The sequence below is a fragment of the Lutra lutra genome, chromosome 9, assembly GCF_902655055.1.
Source record: "Lutra lutra chromosome 9, mLutLut1.2, whole genome shotgun sequence".
In the NCBI taxonomy this organism is placed as follows: Eukaryota; Metazoa; Chordata; class Mammalia; order Carnivora; family Mustelidae; genus Lutra; species Lutra lutra.
Genome location: NC_062286.1, coordinates 67,416,143 through 67,436,336, shown reverse-complemented (window position 1 = coordinate 67,436,336; position 20,194 = coordinate 67,416,143). Strand labels below are relative to the sequence as shown.

General features: G+C 43.8%; 1 protein-coding gene across 2 annotated transcripts in view; it reads left to right on the top strand.

Annotated features, from left to right (window-relative positions):
* EML6 (EMAP like 6) overlaps positions 1–20,194 on the top strand; it is a 272,951-nt gene that overhangs the window by 233,479 nt on the left and 19,278 nt on the right. The window contains exons 29-33 of one of the 2 annotated variants that reach the window (XM_047743695.1): positions 14,119–14,133; positions 15,455–15,463; positions 16,349–16,427; positions 18,784–18,831; positions 18,921–19,050. In XM_047743695.1, coding sequence (XP_047599651.1) covers positions 14,119–14,133; positions 15,455–15,463; positions 16,349–16,427; positions 18,784–18,831; positions 18,921–19,050 — 281 coding nt within the window. The remainder of the gene's footprint in view (positions 1–14,118; positions 14,134–15,454; positions 15,464–16,348; positions 16,428–18,783; positions 18,832–18,920; positions 19,051–20,194) is intronic. The other variant, XM_047743696.1, reaches the window with a different exon arrangement.

Here is a 20,194-nt window from a genome sequence, read left to right as displayed (position 1 = left end):
TTAGGTACAGCCAATCCTGATGTTGTTATTGTTGTCATTGTTTAATGTTTAAATTGTCACTGTGTGGCCTTAGCAGACCTTTCTTTGGGTTGGTATATGTGACTTTTTCACAATACCATTATGTACTTCCGAAATTGTCCTTGTTTTTGAGAAGAGTTCGGTCCCACACTCATCATTGGTTTTGCAGTCACAGCATGGAATTTGGTTTCTGTAAGTGCACATTAGTTCCCCATAACTACTGGAGATAACCTAACTTGTTGTAGGCCTAAAATAGAAAAGGAAAAAAAAAGGCAACTTTTTTAAAGATCATGAAGTATGCTGATATTTTAAATTCAACTCTTTTTTTGCCTTGTTTTAATAGGGCCTTTGTCATGCTTTGATGCGCTGTATTATATTTATTGTATTTCTAAAGATTATATTGGATCGTGTCATCTAAAAGATGAGAAAGCTTTCTTTTCCTTTTCTGGTTTTGATTCTTGACTCTGGCTGTCTGAGGTTGGCTTCAAAGAATATAAAATATAGGGCACCCATTATGTTAGATAGAATTTCTGAGAATTAGTGCACCGTGAGAGGTATAACCTCAGTCTTTCAGGTGTGACCTAAGCTTTCTGTCAGTTGTGGCCCTCATAGGAAAGCAAGAGCACTCTGAAAAGGAAGTAATTTGGGGAGAGTTTAACGTTTAATGAAAGGACTGGTCACAAAGGTGTGGGCAGGATTAAGAGAAACAACAGGGATGGGGTAGCCCCTCCACCACTCTTGTGTCCCAAGGTTGATGGCTCCCCCAGATGTGGGGAGCATTAGTCATGGGAGCAGAGAGCCTTAAGGAGCTGATACGTGAGGGAGAAGGTTAAAGGGCACTGGCCAGAGTCCCAGCAAGGATCTCTCTGAGGATTAAATTCCCCAGTTGCATTCTTCTCTGACCCTCTCCTCTTCTACTGTTGCCCCTCTCAAGCTGAAGCCAGTCAGAAGCTGAAGGGCAAGAGTGCCTGTTGATGCAGTCGTCAAAGGCTGGCCATGAAGGGCTCAGGGCAGGAGGAGAGAAGGGTGGGGAATAGACACGAAGGGGTGGAAAATATCCTGCCCGTACTTCTTTCGTGTTTTGTTTTGTTTGTTTTTCTAATAGAAACTGGTGTTATTATCACAGAAAAGAACCTCTGGCCATTTTAATGTTGAACAGTAATCACTATCATTTATAGATGCCTTTGGATATATACAGTCATTTCAAGATACCAGTAAATATGGCCAAATCAGTATCAAGAATCATTAGAGACATTTAAAGCTCTATACAATTTTAATTGGATCAATTTTGATGGGCCATAGTTTTATACCCTTGTCCAGGGGTGTCAGAAGAATTAACTTCTAGAAAACATGAGTACACTGAGAATGGTCATGTTTAAAATTGATGTTTTATATTCACATTACATTTTTATATTTTCACACATCTTTAAAAATAAGATGTGAACATCCTTGGCCCATCTCCAGAGGTTTTTATTTTATTTTCACATGAAGAAAAAGAACAAATTAGAAACTTAGAGCTGTACAAATGTCTAGTGCCAATACCCAATTTTTTTGTATGGATTAAATTACCATGCAATACCAATTTTGGATATGAGGTAAGTGCGACACAGGTGGATCACCAAGACATCTTTTTTGTAACTTACAAATAGGATATGTAATATCTCCAAAGGTGGCACATGGTCTGTTAGTAAAACCCAGCTGAGCTGATCAGCCATTGGTCTTCCAAGTTTCACGTGGTTGGGCTGTGGTTCCTAGTTGATGTTGAAATGTCTCCTGTTTGACACACTTGTCCCCGTCTCCTCCTCTCCTCGCTGCATGGGGAATGGGAAAGATGGAGATTTTTATTTGATATATTTAGTTGGAACGTGCATTCAGACAAAAACCTAACTCTGTGATGAAAAATACAAAATAAGTACCAAGTGAACTATTTTTGTGGAAACTGACATATAAATATCCAGTAACTTCTGTCTCTCTAAGTGGGCACGAGGGTTAGCTCAGGGACTGCATTCTCGTGGCTCCTGAGGCAGCGGTCTGTTATTCAAGGCCCTTTATTAGTAAGCGCTGAGGCTTGCAGCTGTTGGCTGGCTGTCCAGGGATGAGAAAAGAATGTGATAATTGACCCTTTCTGTTTCTATCTTCGTGACATTATATTTTCCACCTTTCACTTGAAGAAGGAGAGGGTCAAACCCTTCCCCCTGCCTTCTCCTCTCAGAAGCTGCATAACTTAGGGCCAGCAATCAGAATCCCCCAGTGAGCTAAAGCGTGTCTCCCTTTCTCAGCTGGACACTGGGCTTGCTGTCACCTATCCTGCCTGTCTCCGACTGGGAAGCTCATCTCTCCCTTTAAGAAAATGTCTGAGGTAGAAGAGTTCGTTTTTAACCCCTAAATTGTATTGTCTTAGCCCCAGTTTAATGTAGTTTACTTATGAATTATGCATAAGGGTAGAATTGATGACACTGATAGTTCTAGTGCTCCTTTGATTAGGTGTATGGAGGCTAGATGTTCTGCTCTTTGACCTGGCTCTGTAACATGGACTTAATCCCATTGTAAAGTTTCAAGAAACAAAGCTTTTTATACACTTGGATCAAGCTAGCCTTGTGTCTTAATTAAATACTAACTGTTTTCCAGAGAGGGGTCCGCAATATAATTAGAAAATCACTTTTAAATTTGAATATCATCCTTAGTGTTTTTGTCCTAAGTGATAAAGAATTACGAGACTGAGCTACTGTCGGGGGAAATATTTAGTACCCACATATGCTTTCTTCATTTCTCTATCATGCAGTAGTGGGTAAATGTCAATATAGCTCTTTTTTTCTATCTTCTTCACAGTTTTACTGAGAAATAATTCACATCACTGTATAAATTTAAGGCTGACAGCATAATGGTTTGATTAACATATATCGTGAAATATGTCACCGCAGTAGCTTCATCTAACTCCCATCCTCTCATAGAAACACAACCAAAAAAAAAAAAAAAAAAAAAAAAAAAGAAGGAGGAGAAGAAGAAGGAAAAAAACCCTTGTCTTTGAAAGGAGAACTCTGAAGATTTACTCTGTGTCCTGTATATCACACATCCCGAGTACTTGCATACCTTATAATTGGAAATTTGTATCTTTGACCACTTTACTCCAGTTCCCCTCACCCTTCCCCTCCACCTCTGGTTACCATAAGTTTGTCTCTTTTTCTGCAAGTTTGGTTGGTTGTTTTAGATTCCATATATAAATGACAACATATGCCAAGTGGCCAGATTTCCTGTGTTTTTAATGGTTAATATTCTACTCTTTTTGTACCACATCTTCTTTATCTTCAGCCCTAGAGGGACACTTAGGTTATTTCCATGTCTTGGCTGTTGCACATATGGTGCTGCACACATCGGGGTGCAAAGATCTTTTCAAGTTAGTGTTCTTGTTTCCTTTGGATACATTTCTCAGATGTGGGATTACTGGATCATATGGTAGTTGCATTTTTAATTTCTTGAAGAACCTCCATACTGTTTTCCACAGTGACTGCACCCATTTGCATTCCCATCAACAGCACACAAGTGTTCCCTTTCTCCACATCCACTATCTATCTTGTCTTCTTGATGATGGCCAAACAGGTGTGAGATGATATCTCATTGTGGTTTTAATTTGCATTCTTCTCATGTTAGTTGAGGTTCAGCATCTTTTCATTGGTCTGTCCTATATCTTTTTTTTTTTTTTAAAGATTTTATTTATTTATTTATTTGACAGACAGAGATCACAAGCAGGCAGAGAGGCAGGCAGAGAGAGAGGAGGAAGCAGGCTCCCCGCTGAGCAGAGAGCCCGATGCGGGGCTCGATCCCAGGACCCTGAGATCATGACCTGAGCCGAAGGCAGCAGCTTAACCCACTGAGCCACCCAGGCGCCCCTGTCCTATATCTTTTTTGAAGAAATGTCTCTTAAGGCCATTAGCCCATTTTTTAAGTTTTTTTTTTTTTCTTTGAGGGGTGTGTGTGTGTGTGTGTGTGTGTACACACACGCACATGCGTGTGTATTATTAACCGCTTACCAGATACATGGTTTGCAAATATTTTTCCCATTCCATAGGTTGTCTTTTCACTTTTTGGATAGTTTCTTTTGCTGCACAGAAACTTTTTAGTTTGATATAGTCCCAGTTGTTTATTTTTTAGTTTGTTGCTTATGCTTTAGGTGTCATATCCAAAAAATCATCACGAAGACCCATGTCAGGGGGCTTTGTTGCTATGTTTTCTTCTTACAATTTCCAGGCTTCATGTCTTACTTTTCAGTCTTTAATCCATTGAGTTAATTTCTGAGAGTGGAATCAGATATGGGTCCAGTTTCTTTCTTTTGCATGTGAATATCCAATGAGCCCAGAACCATCTACTGAAGAGACTGTCTTTTTTCAATTGAATATTCTTGGCTCCTTTGTCAAATATTGGGTTGACCATGTATGCTTGGTTTATTTCTGGGCTCTTGATTCTGTTCTAATTGTCTATTTGTTTTTATGCCAGTACCATGCTGTTTTAATGACTGTAGCTTTATAGGTTAGCTTGAAATCAGAACCTGTCATACCTCCTGCTTTGCTCTTGTTTCTCAGGATTTCTTTTGTTATTAGGGGTCTTTTGTGGTTCCATACAAATTGTAGGAGTCTTTTTTCCTACTTCTGTAAAAAAAAAAAAAAAAAATGCTGCTGGAATCTTAAATGGGGATTGCATTGAATCTATAGGTGGATTTTGGTGGTATTGACATTTTAGCAATATTAATTCTTCCAATCCATGAACATGGGTTACCTTCCCATTTCTTTCTGTCTTCATCAGTTTCTTTCATCAAGATCTTACAGTTCCCAGCATAGAGATTTTCACCTCTGTAGTTAAAGTAATTCCCAAGTACATTATTTTGATGCTATTATAAATGGGATCCATTTTTTCACATCTTTTTCAGAAAATTTGTTGTTCGCATATAGAAATGCTACTGAGTTTTTGTATGTTAATTTTGTATCCTGCAACTTTACAAAATTTGTTCGTTAGTTCTAATTGTTTTCAGGTGGAGTCTTTAGTATTTTCTCTCTATATAATCATGTCTTCTCAATAGAAACAGTTTTACTTCTTCCTTTCCAATTCTGATACCTTTTCTTTTTCTTGCTTGATTGTTTCTCACTAGGGCTTTCAGTAGTATGTTGAATAGGAGTGGTGAGAATTGTCACCCTTGCCTTAGTCCTGATCTCAGAGGAAAAGCTTTCAACCTTTCTCCACTGAGTATGATGTTAGCTGTGAGCTTGTTTTATATGAACTTTATCATGTTAAGATATGTTCCTTCTATGCCTAATTTGTTAAGAGTTTTTCTCATGATTGGATGTTGAATTTTGTCAAATGCTTTTTCTGCATCTGTTGAGATGATCATATGATGCTTTTCTTTCATTCTGTTGTGATGTATCACCTTGATAGTCTGTGTATTTTGAACCTTCCCTGCATCCGTAGGTTAAATCCCACTTGATGTAGTGAATGATCTTTTCAGTGTGCAGCTAAGTAAAGTTTTTTGGTATTTTATTGAGAATTTTGGCATCTATATTTATTAAGGATATTGGCCTGTTATTTTCCAGCAGTGTCCTTTGGTATCAGGTTTGGTATCAGGATAATATTGGCCTTGTAAATGAGTTTGGGAGTGCTCCCTCCTTTTTTATTTTTTTTAGAAGAGTTGGAGAAGAATTCAAGTTAATTCTTCTTCAAATGTTTGGTAAATTTCACTAGTAAAGCTACTTCATCTTGGGATCTTCTTAGTTGGGATAATTCACATATTTTAAAGTAGAAATCACCACAGTTAAAATTTTTAATTTGAAATTATTCTCCATTTTTCGCCATTTTTTATAGCAAAGGTTAGTTAATGACAGAATTTTATATCAACTGTGCTATTACCATTACCTCCAACATTTGAAACCTTTGGCATCTTTAAATTCCCCTTGTTTTTTGATTCTGGAGTCTCTAACTTTTACAACAAGGGTTGACTTAGTGAAAGTCAAAGTGACATTCAGCTCCTCCCGTGGGGCTTCTTTTTACATCTAAAACCTCAATAGGTGTCCAGTGTTTGTCTGGAAAGTGGCTGGCTGCATTCTGGCAAGGGCCGGCAGGAGTCCTTGGCACTAATCCCACTCTGACAGCAATCTGCTTGGTCATCACAATAGGACAGTGGTGTCGACGATGGAAAGATGACAATACAAAAGTGAGAGATGTAAAGCTTCTTTAATTTTGGAGTATTGGCAAGCTATCAGCGTGGTTACATAGGCAGGAACTAACAGCATTTCCTTAGCCAGTGGTAAGATTTCACAAGTCCCCAGAGTACCCCAATGAAACAGACACCCATACTTATGAGAACTTCTTCCAAATAGAAGAGGCTCCCCTTACTGTTCTCCTGAGGTCTTATTTTATACCTTTTAACAGTCTGTTTCCTCCCCAAACACAAACCCAAGTGTTTAGGATCGTCTGACTATATGCCTGCCTGCAAGCTCAGAAGGAGGTATCACCACTCTCCAACAACTCTCACACACTGCAACGTGTTCACATGAGCTTAGCGAAACTGACTTTGGCTTGACCAGAATCTTGCCTCAGCATGCTCTCTTTCAGGTTGTGTGAGGTTATCTCCAGCACAGTGGGATAGGGTCCTTGGTCATCCTTCTCTACTTGTTGTGCTTGCCAAATTCTTTGTCCTTATTCTGTTTTGCCAAGTCTGGGATTGGCTTCATGGAGGATGACCTTTTGGGGCTTTGATCTATAATCCCACTTCTGTTGTTAGAGGCCTTAAGAGGTGGCAATCACAGGCCTTTGTTGTTTGCCAGATTTGGAGATTCTCATAAAGCCGCTCTCCCGCAGCTAGGATGTCAACTCTGTGAAAGCAAAATTTCTGATACAGGGCCTTTTCTCTGAATCTGATAACAGTGCCAGCACTCAGAAAATGATTATTGATTGAGTGAATAAACTCCTTAACAATTTAACAAGGTTTAGATTCATTTCTAGTCACTGATATCCATGGGCTGGGTATCAAAGTCTGAGATCTTGTTGGCATCTTGTCATTATATCCATAATCCAGTTTGGAAATTTCTTCCTCTAAGAATTTGGCACCCCTGGCCAATTTTCTAGCTCTCATGTCAGTTTTCCCCCCGGCTTCTGCCTTTAGGCAATTCCAAACAACAGCCCTTAATCCTAGTCTCTGTGGCACTGAGACTAACTATCCCCTTTTTCTGGCAAGGACTGTGTGACATGGGTGATCCAGGGGACCAGGCTCCTCTGGTCATTGCTCATTCATACGTGCTGTGAGCTTCCTTCCGTGTGGATAGATGAATGGTGCCTCCAGGAGTCCCCACATGCAGGGACTTGTTCCCAGGCACCAGTGGTGCCCTGCACTACTCACCCACGTTTGACTGACCCCAGCCATCAACATCTCAGTATCTCTCAGTAACCCCACTTGGGGACCTACAAGTAAATCAGGATCCTGAGGGGCGACACTCTCCTTCCCATCTCAGTAGAGTTCCACTATGAAGAGGGCAGTTTTGGCACCCCCAAACATGTATGAGGGGCATATTTGTCCTGAGCAGAACCCCTCTCCCAGTCCTCCATGGTGTGCAAAGTTATGTCACCCTTCATCCACCTTAGCTCCCCAGTATGAGGAGATGCTGGGGCGACATTGCCAGGTTTATTCTTAGCAGGGGATTATGAAGGAGGAGTCTGTGCTTACTCCTACGTGAATATTTTAGTCCCTCTGGTACATTTTTAACCATCAATCTATGCCATATGCTCCTTGGGAAACCAAGAAGCTTTTACCAATCCACAATTAGAAGCAGATTCTGAGCCCTTTATAAATGTTGGTTTCTTCATCTCTGAACAGTTGGGTCCCAGCACCAAATGACCTCAAGCTTGCACTCTAGGGTTTTGCAAACTTAGGAAAACTAAGTTGTGCTTACAGCTGAATGGGGAAGGCCTTAAAATCGATCTTCTCCTACTTTATCCTATCTCTTCTGATTCGGTTTATCCAGATTTATGAACTTAGGCAAAAAGAAAATCCTGTAAAGAAAACTATACACCATGGATTTATAAAAGAAACTTTAAAGGAACTTGGTTTTTGTTTCAGCCCCAAATTAATAGCCACCTTTAATCCTTGGGTCCTGACTATATTGGTCCATGGTATCAGATAGTTAAGTTCCACTGGATTGTCAGCTTTGTCTGTGAGTCTCTTAGTGCCTCAAGGGTCAGCACTGTGCTGTCCTGGTTCTCCCCGTGTGCCTGATATAGTGCTGTGCACACAGTACATAGTAAACAACTATTTATCCAATGAGTAGATGAATGGATGAATTTACTGAGCCTGCTTCTCTTAATATTGAAATATATTCATCTGTCCTCAAAATGGTCCACAGATCCATTCTTGGTCAGCAACCACATTTACCTTCATTTTGTTAGCCTCCATGGGTGGTCGGTCTCATCTTTGGTGGGCATGGTGTGACCCCTGTAGAATCTGGTATGGGATTGCTCTCTCAGTTAAAGATTTTTATCTTCTTACCGTCTGTCCATTAGGAATTAAGTGTCTGTTTGGTTTACAACTATTTAAATAACCCAAGGCAAAAAGAATTGGAAAAGAAAAGTCTGTGTTATTGTAGCCATCACACCTATTTTTCATCCAAAGCTGCTTTGTCCACGGATGTACAGTGAAACAAAGAACATGCTCACAAGTGGCAAAGTGTAAAAATATTGCAAAGATTAGCTAGATTTCCCTGAATTGAAAGAAACCATCATCTCTAGGTAATGTCAAATTTTTCTTCTAACCTTTCTGCTATGTTCAGGGAGAGAAACCTACCCCCCAGTTTTTTTTTTATTTTTGCTTTGTTTTGTTTTGTTTTTTTTTTTAAGCTGTATTTAATCAGTCACTGCCCATTTCAAGTTTGCCCGAGGCATGACAAGCTTGGTGAATCAGGACAGTGCTCCCCTCCATGGGGAAATCAATGAACAAACAGCCTGGCACTTCCCTTTCCTCACTCCCCCTGGCCTCACAGAGGCCCTTTGTCATCACTGATCAGTAGCTGCTTTGTGAGCTCAGATTGTAAGAGCTGCTAAGAACGGACGGTCTTGCTAACAGGTGCTTCTGAATTCACCCTCGAAGTTACCACTTGGAGATCTGTCAAACCCGCCACATCCTATCTTGAAGCTTGTTCTGATCAATGGGAAGGAGCCTCGAATTCTCTGTTTCCATCCCATTTATGATAATGGATTGGCCTTAAAGAGCCTGAGAGTTCGTTCTTAGGAGACTCGCGGTTGCCTGTGTGTTGTGTGTAAGCCAGGCTCAGCCCTCACACAGGGACAGCGATTGCATGTGCGCAGGGCAAAACAGGGCAAGGAGTGTCCCTGCTCTTCCAGGGCATTTCTCTCTAGGCTGAGTTTTCTTTATTCCGCCCCTTAGTCCTGTTGTGTTCTGCACTCCCGGCTGGTCTGAGTAGGTAGAAGGTAGCAAGTTTCCTGTTCTTCAACAATGTGAGAGGATGTGAAGTTATGGTGTCTATTAAATTCCCAGAATGCTGAAATTAATAATTTCAGAGGCCTATGGCTTGCCTGTGTAACTCTGCTGAAAGCTGAATAATTGGGTTTGTTTGTTTGTTTGTTTTTAAGGGAATTTAATGCTACCTTCAGAAATGATTTCCCTTATTCACTTCTCTTGATTTTATGTCTTGTTTGAAGCAAAATAATGACTTCTCTATAACTGATAATTTTAGGAATTAAACCTGCCATTCATTAGAGCATAGTTTGTTCACTTTTTATCATTAAAAAATGTGCAGAGGTAGAGTGATTTTTTTGAAAGAGTAATCCTAGGAAATCCCAGGAAATCCTACTTACAGTGTAATCATTTGGCTCACGGAGCTACAGAACGCATCACACATGGGTGAGCGATTTTCTGAGGAGACAGAGCGTCCCTTACAGGACGGTGGCAGGGTTAGGGTGCAGCTATTTCTGTCAAATCCCTGAGCATCTCTCAGATCTCCATGTGGAGGGAATGGCACTACCAGGCTTGTTACCCTCTCTTTTTCTGTTGGTGTGTGGTTGTGATGTGGCACCTGGGGAGGTGTTCACAGAAGCAGTTATTGGGGTGCATGATTCGTGCCCCTTGAAACAGCATCCCTGACTGTAAAGTATGGGGCGGTCTGGTGTTTTGTAGGTGTTTGTAAAGCATATTGGCTCACTCTTTAACCAGCCCCACCCCCTCCTTTGAAGTTTCCATCATACTCTGCCATCTTTTCCCCTTTCCTGTCCTTGTCAGTTACCAGCTTCCTGTCTCAGAGGAGTTCCACTGACGGTCCACTGACTAACCTCAGCTCTTGTCAGCCATAGGGTACAGAATCACTAGTAGCTCCCCTCTCCATCAGTGACTTAAACCTCTCCCCTCTAGATTTCTCATTCCCAGTAATCCTGATCTTAATCCTCATTAAAGCATCCTAGATGCCTTAATACCTCCATTTTTTCTAGATTCATCAGCTCTTCCTGGCTTCATTGTTTTGTCTGCCTGAATACCCCTTTTCCAGCTTCTTGGTTCTTCACTCCTATATTTCCCCTACAGCACATACCTCCATTCTTCTGACTAGAAAATCACACTAGCTCAGATTGCCCTCACCAGAGTTCATGTTGCCAGGAGCACTGAAGCCCTCTCCACTGCTCCTTCATGTTCAGTCTTGTCTTTGGTTGGCTCCCTCTGCCAGCCACTCCACAGTCAAAGACAATTCTGACCCTTACTCATTCTTCTGCCCACACCCTCCATTCTTAGTACATGGCTTTTCTACCCTACTTCATGGAGAAAACAGAAGCTACTGGGCATAAACTCCATCTTGGCACTTCTTTTTCTCTCCTCTGTTTTGCTTCCCATCCTTCACTCCATGTAAACTGTTCACTTCCTTTCTTCTCAGAAGGATGATGTTCCTCTTCCTATTCAAGGCTCGTCCCTCAGCTGGTGCTTAGACCTCAGCCTCCTGGCCATCCGTGCTCCCTGATCATTGCCTTTCTCTCCTGTATCTCTTATGCCACTCCCCACAAACTAGATCCATGTCCTCAGCCAAGAAGTGCATTCTAGTCTCCCCACCAAACTCTGTTTGGGAAATAAGTAAATCTTCTGACGGATCTTAGACACTTACATACATATCCCTGCCCCTACCTTCCTTCCCCTTCCCTCTTCTCATCCAGGCTTTACCAAATCTCTCCTTTACTCTCTAGCCTATTCTACCAGTCAACCTTCTGTCCCTGCCATTCTACTAATATGGTGACTTTCAGATTCCCAAACCTCTTTGTCTTGTTAAAAGGAAGAACGTGTTTTTTCTAGAGTAGCATTGTGTGGTAGAAATACAAATGCAAGCCACATAGGTGATTTTTTTTTTTTTTACTAATCACATTTAAAAAGTTAAAAGAGGTGGTGAAACTAATTTTAATAATGTATTTTATTTAACCCAGTATATTAAAAATATCATTCCACATGTAATCATGAAAATTATTAATGAGTCATTTTATTTTCTTTTTAAAAATTATTTTTACTAGGTCTTCAAAACCTGGTGTTTATTTTATGGTTATAGCATGTCTTAATTTGGATGCGATGCATGTCGCCAGTGGATACTATGTTGGATAGTGAAGTTATAGCCATTCTTCTCTCATTTACTTTTTAGAAACCATCTTTCCTGGCTCTCCTCCTACCTCTTCAATCATTTCTTCTCAGTGTCCCACGTCTGGCACCCCCTTCTAGCCATTCACATGCTGTTGGTCCTCAGGCTTCCCACTCTCTTCCTGATAATCTCATGTATTCCACTGATTGGTTGAGGGATCTCTGAGTCCCACCTCTCTTTTGAGCTTCCGGCCCACAGATGTCCAAAGTTTAACATGCCACAGGGGAGCTCATCATCTTTTGTCTGACTCTTCTTCTCTTGGCTCAGTCCTTGGTACCACCATCCACCCAGGTGCCCAGGCAGAAAACTGGTGTTCCACTTGAATTATTCTTCCTCCTTCAACCCCTAGACTAAACACTTAAAAAGTTCTTGAAGTCTACTTTGCCAGTATTTCTTTAAACTTCCCCTTGTTTCCTTCTCCGCAACCACCGCTTTAGTCTAGGTCTTCATCATCCTTCCCTTGGATTGTGGGAGTGGCCTCTTCAGTAGTTTGCCCACTTTACTCACAGTTCCCTCCTTTCTAGTCTTTATGCCCTCCATTTTTCACCCATATAAATTGGGATTCACTTAAAGCGGCCAAGTCTGGGATTATATCCCCACTTTTGTTTAAAAAAAAAAAAAAAAAAAAAAAGGTAGGGGAGGAGGAGCTGTGTTATAGTCTTCAGTCCAAAGCATTTTGAAGTTGGCCGGCTTCCCTCAGGGCATCCCATAATTCTCCTGTCAGACTCTTCCCCTTCCACTCCACGTCACCACTGAGCAGCTCTACAGGTGGTTCTGGAAGACAGTGGAATATATTTAACAGAATCCAGCTCCTTTTATTTTGATAATGGAGCTCTCCCATGGCTTTGTAGAATTTTCCTCAACCTGGATTTATCTGAAAGCATGGTTCTTAATCTCTCTCTCTCTCTCTCTCTCAAATCGCATATGTCTTTGAAAATATGTTAAAGACGTGCCTCATTTCTCCCAGAAAAATGCATAGGTGCAAACACAATTTAGTGTGAGTACCTGAAGGCCACGCGTGGACTGATAGATCTCATTGGAGGACGATGCTGAACAACGTGCAGATCATCTGCTGGTTCCCACCAAAAAGGACCAAAAGTAGCTTAGTTTCCCAAGACATTTCAAAAACTCTTGGACCATTTTATGGCACATCTTGGAATCCGAAGAAAGCTATGTTCCTCCAAGGACCCTTTGAACATTGTCTGGTTAACAACACTGAAAACAATCCTAAACTTGCATTACTTGGCTAAATGTAGCTGATTTTTCTCCACACCCACACCTTTCTTTATAGCAGCTATTTGCAACAACTTTGTTTCTTCCCGGCTTTCTGAGCATCACTCCCCAGTTGGCTCTCATGTTGTGCTCATCCGGGGCGGGAGGGGGTTGTGTGCGACTGATTTTCCTCGCGTCTCCTGTCATTTCAGATGCCTCCCTGAGAGCCTTGGTTCGGAGCCCTCCCCTGCACACCTCCAGTCACCATGTGCTCTGCTCTAGCAGCACCCGGTGGTGGCGGGGGCAAGGAGGGCAAACACTGCCCCAGCCACCTCTGGGGGCTCTCCGTGGGGTGAGATCTTGTGTCAGGAAGATCCCACACGTCTCCAAGTGAGCCTAAGCTTTCTCTTTGGCAGCCAAGCTACCAGACGACAGGATTGCAGCACTGATTGACCTTCTCCTGGTCCTTCGCTGCCCAAATGTGCCATTTCCACGGAGGTCACGGGCCCGTGCATAGGGACTACCCATCGGCATGGGTGGGGGTTGCAGCCTGCACCCCCAGGGCCGAACAAGAACATTGCTGCCTTAATACTTAACACCCAGTCAGGTGCTCGAGGCCAGAGGCCTCCCCTTGGCTTCTTGCCTGTGCTCTCGCTTCCTCAGCAAAGCTTCTCTTCTGCTCTCTCAGAGCTCAAGCCTGTCCATCGTCCTCTCTCCTGATTAATTTGTTTGCTCTTTTGTTAGTCTCCCTCAAGTTTCTTGCCCAGTGGAAACTCTTCTTCGGTTCTCTGAGTGACTTCAAAGTCCCACTTTTCCCCAGAGGCCCCTTTGTGTCTCTTCTCCACCCCTCTGGGATCCCACCACCTGCCCCCCTCCCCACAGGCTCTTCCCCTCCCCGTTTCTCCTCTCTGTGCTCACTCCCTTCCTGGCTCTCCCATCCTGAGTGCCAGCTGGGACAGCCAGCTATAAAGAGTTTATTGGACTGAAAAGTGAGCGAATGTTCTCATGCACCCTCTCTTTCCCACCTCAGCAAAGCTTTTCAGAGTCACATTTCCGATGGAATCTGAATCTGGAAGGATTTAGATCTGCTGAAGAATGCCAAACCTCCAGCCTTTGGCTGCGTTTGAGATTTTTGGCAGTTCCTCCCACGTCTGATGTTACGAACACTGTTTATAGATGCCTGGAAAGAAGCCTTTAATGCTTGTATTGTGTTTTAACTTGCTTTCCTTTGGAGGCAGGGAATTGTCAAGTAAGTATTCGCAGCACTCTGGAAAAGTCCAGGTGTTCGATGAGCATCCAGTACTAAGCATTCATGCAGAATACACAGCCGCCAAGGGTCTATACTTACAATCCGCTGAATTTGCCACCAGGTTTCTTCCTTTTGCCCCTCTCATCTTCAGTTGTGAAGCAATACAGCTATAACCATATGCTTGTGAAATGAGAAAGAAACATTCTGAGATTGCTTTACTTTTCAGTTTTTAACTGAAAGTCAAGGTGAAAAATAGCATCGGATTGCCTCTATGTTCTATATATATACAAGCTCGTGTATATATAAATGCGCAGTGTCTGTGCTTGTATGCCTACTCTGTACACACTGTATAATATGGAGCATATTATACAACCTGTGTGTACCCCAAAAACAGCCCTGCGTTCAATCACAAGTTCTGCCTTTGAACCGCGCTGCAGCCCCAGCGTCCTCCTGCTCCCATCTCAGACCTCGGCTTGCTTCTGTCACACACTTGAACATTCTTAGGTGAAAGAAGAAACCCACGGATTTCATTTGAAAGTCCCACTAAAACAGAAGAAAGAGCAGATGTCCGGGGAAGTGATAATTAATGTGAAGGAAGTGTCTAATTGCGAGAACTGGCGTGCCCCCAGCCTCCCCGTTTTGCTCAATTTGGCAGCAAATGACATCAGCCGGGGGTGTCGTGTGCAGCGATGTGCTCGCTCCCTATTCTTCAGCGCAGATAATAATACCATTTGGTCCAATTATCACTTATGATTATATAACCTGTTTTGATTGAAGAGTTTCTCAGAAAATAAAGGTAACCTGTTTTGCCCCAGCACAAAAATGCAAGCCGTTCCAGCAGGCAAGCGGCCCTACCAAGAAACCCTGGGAATTATTAGGCTAAATTATGAGTCGGACTCGATTCGGAAACAAAGCGTCCTTTGTGCATAACTCCCCGCGACATCCAGAAGGATGTGATTGTGTTTCTGAGCACAAGTTTCCCCCCAGCACACTCTCACCCAAGCAGAGTCCCCGGGCGCATTCGCAAAGTCACAGAGAGTGTGCGGGAAGCATTGACAAGGCTTCCTTTTTTCTCCCTATTCTGTAGGCGCTTTAGTGCAGAGTTTGCCCAGAGACGCCAGGGTATGAGCTTTCTGAATTTGTAGACTGGTGCACTCTTTCATTTCTGTTTTAGTTTTTGCTGGCATGCCCGGGAAGCATGGTTTGTGCCACACGGGAATGTCTGTTCATTCAGATAATGCTTGTGCATGAATGAGGCGATTGCTAATGCGGCTCTAAACTGTACTAAGTTTCTCACTTGGCTTTCTTTGCTGCTTCCAAGGGGATCAAGGTAATCCTTTCTCTTTGCGTAGCCCATGAGCAGTAACTGGTAGATTTGAAACTTGTGGCGGGAGCTGGGACGGGCTTCTCCCCTCACCCCATTTCCTCACCCCAAGAAGTCTGATTTAAGGGAACCCCACATTACAAAATGTTGGTCTGCTTGCGTAAGAGTGGAGAGCCTACCCATTATAAAATCTCTTCACTAAATTTGGAGGCCCAGAGCCATAACTGAGGGCGGGGGGGAGGCAAACTTCGGGATGATGGTAGCAGTTTAAGGTAAACCATAACTCTGAGGTAGAGGGCCAAGTGAGGGTTCTTTCTGCCTTCTACCCCTGTACTTCTCACTTGCCCTTTTATGTATCGAGAATGACCTGGGCACTCGGCCATCTGGGCCCTTTCCCAAACCTGACCTGTGAGTCCCACCTCACAGCAGGCCATGATCTCTGACCACCTAATTCTGAACAATGTAGGTGCATCCCTGCCTGGAGAATGGCAGGGGGGTTCAGGAAGCACAGCCTCTTCCTTTTCGTTCTTAGGCTCCTCTTTCATTTGAAAATCAGCCCCTCTGGCTCCTGTGCTCTTCTTGGCTCCCTGGAGGTAGAAAGCCTAATTTCGGACTACGATGCTTTAGGTGTGGGGAAGCCCACCCCAGTGCCTTTAAATCCAGGCCCCATTGTGTGGGACCCCAAATGTCAGAATCTACCATTTCTCGGGGAGCAAAGGAGGGAGCAGGACACAACAAACCCAGGTGGAGGGTCTGCTGAGTGGGGGAAGGGGGCGGGGACCCTGGCACTGGCCTTACCTGAGCTCACTGGAGGGGCAGCCTTGCTGCCTTTTGTTCAACACCATGTTTTGGGGTTGTTTTGTCTTGTTTTGTTGTTACTCTCTGTTCCAGACCGCCCGTTAGCAGAGCAGCTCCCCAGCCCGAGAAACTCCAGAAGAACAATATCACCAAAAAAAAGAAACTGGTTGAGGTAAGGAGGTTAAACTATTTTGTTTTTAATCTGATATCAGTGTTGTAAGGCCTGCCTAGTGGACATCACCATCTGCGCAGGCCCATCTGCGTTTACCTTCTAGTAAACCTGAATGGACCTGCTAGGTCGCTCTTGTCCTCTCTCCCTCCTGCATGGCACTGTGGCCCTGATCCCAGGGACTCTCACCCACTGGGTCATGTTTCTTCAGCCCTTTCACTAGGTCTTGTCAGTACTAACTTGCAAATATCCCATGTCCTTCGAACCTGACTCCCTTACATCAGACCTAGTCCCCCTCAGGGGAGAAGAGACACAAAGGGGAAGAGGGGGCTTATTCGCGTCTCTGATGTTGTGTGAGCTCTCGCAGTGAGCCGGGCACTGCGTACGTACTTCCCGAGACGTATATTATGCACGTCTCCTACCTGGGAGGAAGGTAGTACTATTGTTTCCATTTTACAGATGAGAACACCAGCTCCCAGAAGTTAAGCGACTGATTAGGCCCCATGCCCAAGTTCTCCAAGCCAGGAAACAGAGATTTGAACTTGGTTGTTCTTACTTGAGGATTGCCACTCTGTGGACCTGCTCTTTTCTAAGAGGAGCCTCCTAGCTGTTGTTTCTGCCTTCAGAGTCCCCTCCCTTTCTGACACATGTCTTGGTGCCCACAGCGTTCACGCTCTAAAATGCAATAGCTTTAAGACCCAGAAGTTTCCCATACTTCCCTGGGGGATTCAAGTGCATGGTTTCAAAACCTCAACCAGGACCCTCTTCCAGCTTCAGTACCTGTGATTTGCCACCATACTTCAAATCTCCAGTTCCCAAACCTGTTACTTAATGTTCTCTAACACTGGGGTGACCCTCAGGCTCCTGTGTTTTAGAAGGCGCGTCTTCTACCCTCCCCACACCTTGGACCTCCAAGCTCTTCTCTGGCATGTCCTATGTGCAATCTTCCTAATTCTCCTCATCCTAAACCCTCCTACACTCCTCACACACACACCCCTTATCCACAGCCCTTGTCACACATGCTATCACCATTATTTCTCACTCATCTCTCCCTCCTAGCACACTGTGAACTCACTAAGGACAGAAGAATCCATCTTAAATTGTTTTTTATTGGAAAAGGAGAACTAATTGGAGGGATTTATCATGGAACAGAGCACAGGTCAGAAGATGCAGCTGAGCTTTAGGAAAAGACAGCATCCAGAAGCTGAGAAGCCACCATAAACCAAAATGGTGCTTCTTCCTGCCCGTCAGGGCCCTATATGTCTGATGCATCCTTCCCTTTTTCTGCAGACTTCTTGAACTATTTTGGTAGATGATGGGTATGACCAAGCCCCTGAGCTTCTATCTCCTCACTTAGACAGCCAAGCCTACCAGTGTCCTCAATTCTAAATTCCCAGGAGAAACAATCTGACTAGCCCTGTTTGACTCGATGTCCACCAGGATGAGGGGTCACATGCCACACCTGCAGCTTCTGGGGGACACATCCACGTGGGAGGAGGCTGAGAAGAAAGGAAGAGAAGGGCTCTCTAGGCAAGAGAGATTTCAAAAAGCAAAATCATAAAGATAGGAAAGCTCATGATAAGTGGGCTAAATAGAAATTCAGCTGGACCAAGGGGCACAGAGCTTGTGTGAATGGGGGTAACTATGCCAGCTTAGGAATTTGAGCTTCATCCCACAGGCAGTGAAAGTCAGTGAGTGTTCTGGAGTAAGGAGGGGTTATGGTATTTTAGGACAAATAATCCGATGTTTGCAACTGATGAGCTTTAGAGAGAGAGGTCAGGGAACCTAGAATCAGGGGACGTAGAGAAAGGGACCCACAGCTTCTTACTCTTGTGTCCCACCTCCCCAGCACCACACCTGGCACAGAAGAGCTGCCAACAGTACGTGTACGCATCAAATTGCATTAATAACTGATGTGATCTTAATCAGCCGCTGCTCTTTGTCACGGAAGATGAGATGAAAAGAAGAAAAAGACTATAAACCCAGAACAGTATCTGGTTGTTGAAAAAAAATGCAAATGATGTAGAAACCTTGTAGGGCAAGCACCAGGCAACAGAAGGAGCATGGCATTTGCCTGGATATTCTGCTCTGCCAGGCCCAGTGGTGTTTGTGGGAATCAAAGCAAATCCCTGGGCCACCATTCCGCACCCCCCCCCCAACAAAGAGTGCCTGCCAAGGCACAGACACAAAACTTCCAGGGGACCTTTGTAGGGCATCAAATCAGTAAGCCTGGACTCACCTGGAGAGCCTGGAAGCTTATCTAGCCTATTCAGAAAACTCCCTGTAATTCTATATGTGAGCCTTGTCCCCCTAGCCTTTCAGGGAACTAAAGAAAGGGCTGCGTTTTCTCTTTCGCTAGACCAGAAGCCAGAGTTGGCTGTCTAACCAGCCGCGCAGTTCCCATGAGGTAAGGGACTGGCTGCCCCCGGAGTGTGGGCCTGTGGCCCTGCTCCTGCTCCCTCTGAGGGCCGCTGTCATCTGTGTGTGGGAATGTAGGAGCTGGCTCTCGACCACGTGTTTGGCTACAGGGGATTCGACTGTCGCAACAACCTGCATTACCTGAATGACGGCGCGGACATCATCTTCCACACAGCGGCGGCCGGCGTGCTGCAGAACCTCTCCACGGGTAACGCGGCCCCGGGGTTCCCTGTGAGGCTCTGCTTTGCGCCCTGCCTGCCTCCCCCACTCTTGAGATGCCCAGAAGCTGGTGCGATCTCTGCCTGTGGGAACCTGTCCTCTTAATTTCTGACTGGAATCCCTTGGTCCTAGAAAGTGTGGAGGGCCATGTGCAAAGGTCAAAGCCCTCTTCCTTTCTAACAACACCCTGCTGTCAGCCCTTAGAGGGAGGTGTCCACGTTTCCATCAGCTGCTCATAGGCTGGGAGGGATGGACAGGAGCCAGAAAGAGGGTGTGGGGAGTGGAGAAATTCCTTGCAGGCAGTTACCAAGAACAAAGCCCAGGGGAATTTTGCTCATTAATTTTTCACAGTGACCAAGTGTTTTTAGCAGCTTGGGTTTTTAAGTTTGGCTTGCTTTGACTGGTTAGCCAGAAGAAAGAGAACTCTTAAAGCATTAGCAAAACACCCCAAATGTCCCTTCACTGTAGGATGACTCACGTTAAATAGTTGAAAAAGAAATACCGCAAGCCAAAAAAAAGTATTCAGAAATTAATTTGGCACCCATTAATTTGCCAACGGATTTAAATGTGTTCACATCTTGCCTTATTTGCTTCATATCTTAAAACAGACTCCCTTTCTTTTTTCAAATGTTTATGCTCCTTCCCAAGTCTGTGTACTTGTTTGTCATACATTTTTAGACAAAGTCACTGAGCACATAATGATTTGTCTTTTGTGGGGAGGAGGGCCTTGAAATTTTCTATATGTTTTCTCTTTTTTGTGTAGCCACATATTATCATTTTTGTAGCAACGTGCTATTTCTTTGCCTACTGGTGCTGCCATTTATCTCTTAGTTCTCGGCCTTTGGATGGGTTTAACAGTGGCCACCTTGGAAGTGGGCAAACCCATTTGCCACAGTCAATCAATGAGGACATATTTCTTGTTCTTTCTTCTACCTCCTGTGACATACGTTGAGTGAGGGTATGATGGGGTGAAGACCTCACCTGTGCCATTTGAGAAAGGAGGATTTGGAAGAGAGTCCCTAAGTATTTTCCTATTCCATAGCCTTCCTTTCAGATGAGTAAGTGGTGCCATTTTGCTCAGTTAGGTAGTATCTCTGTTACCATTTTGGACCCTGGAAGCCTTGCACTTGGAC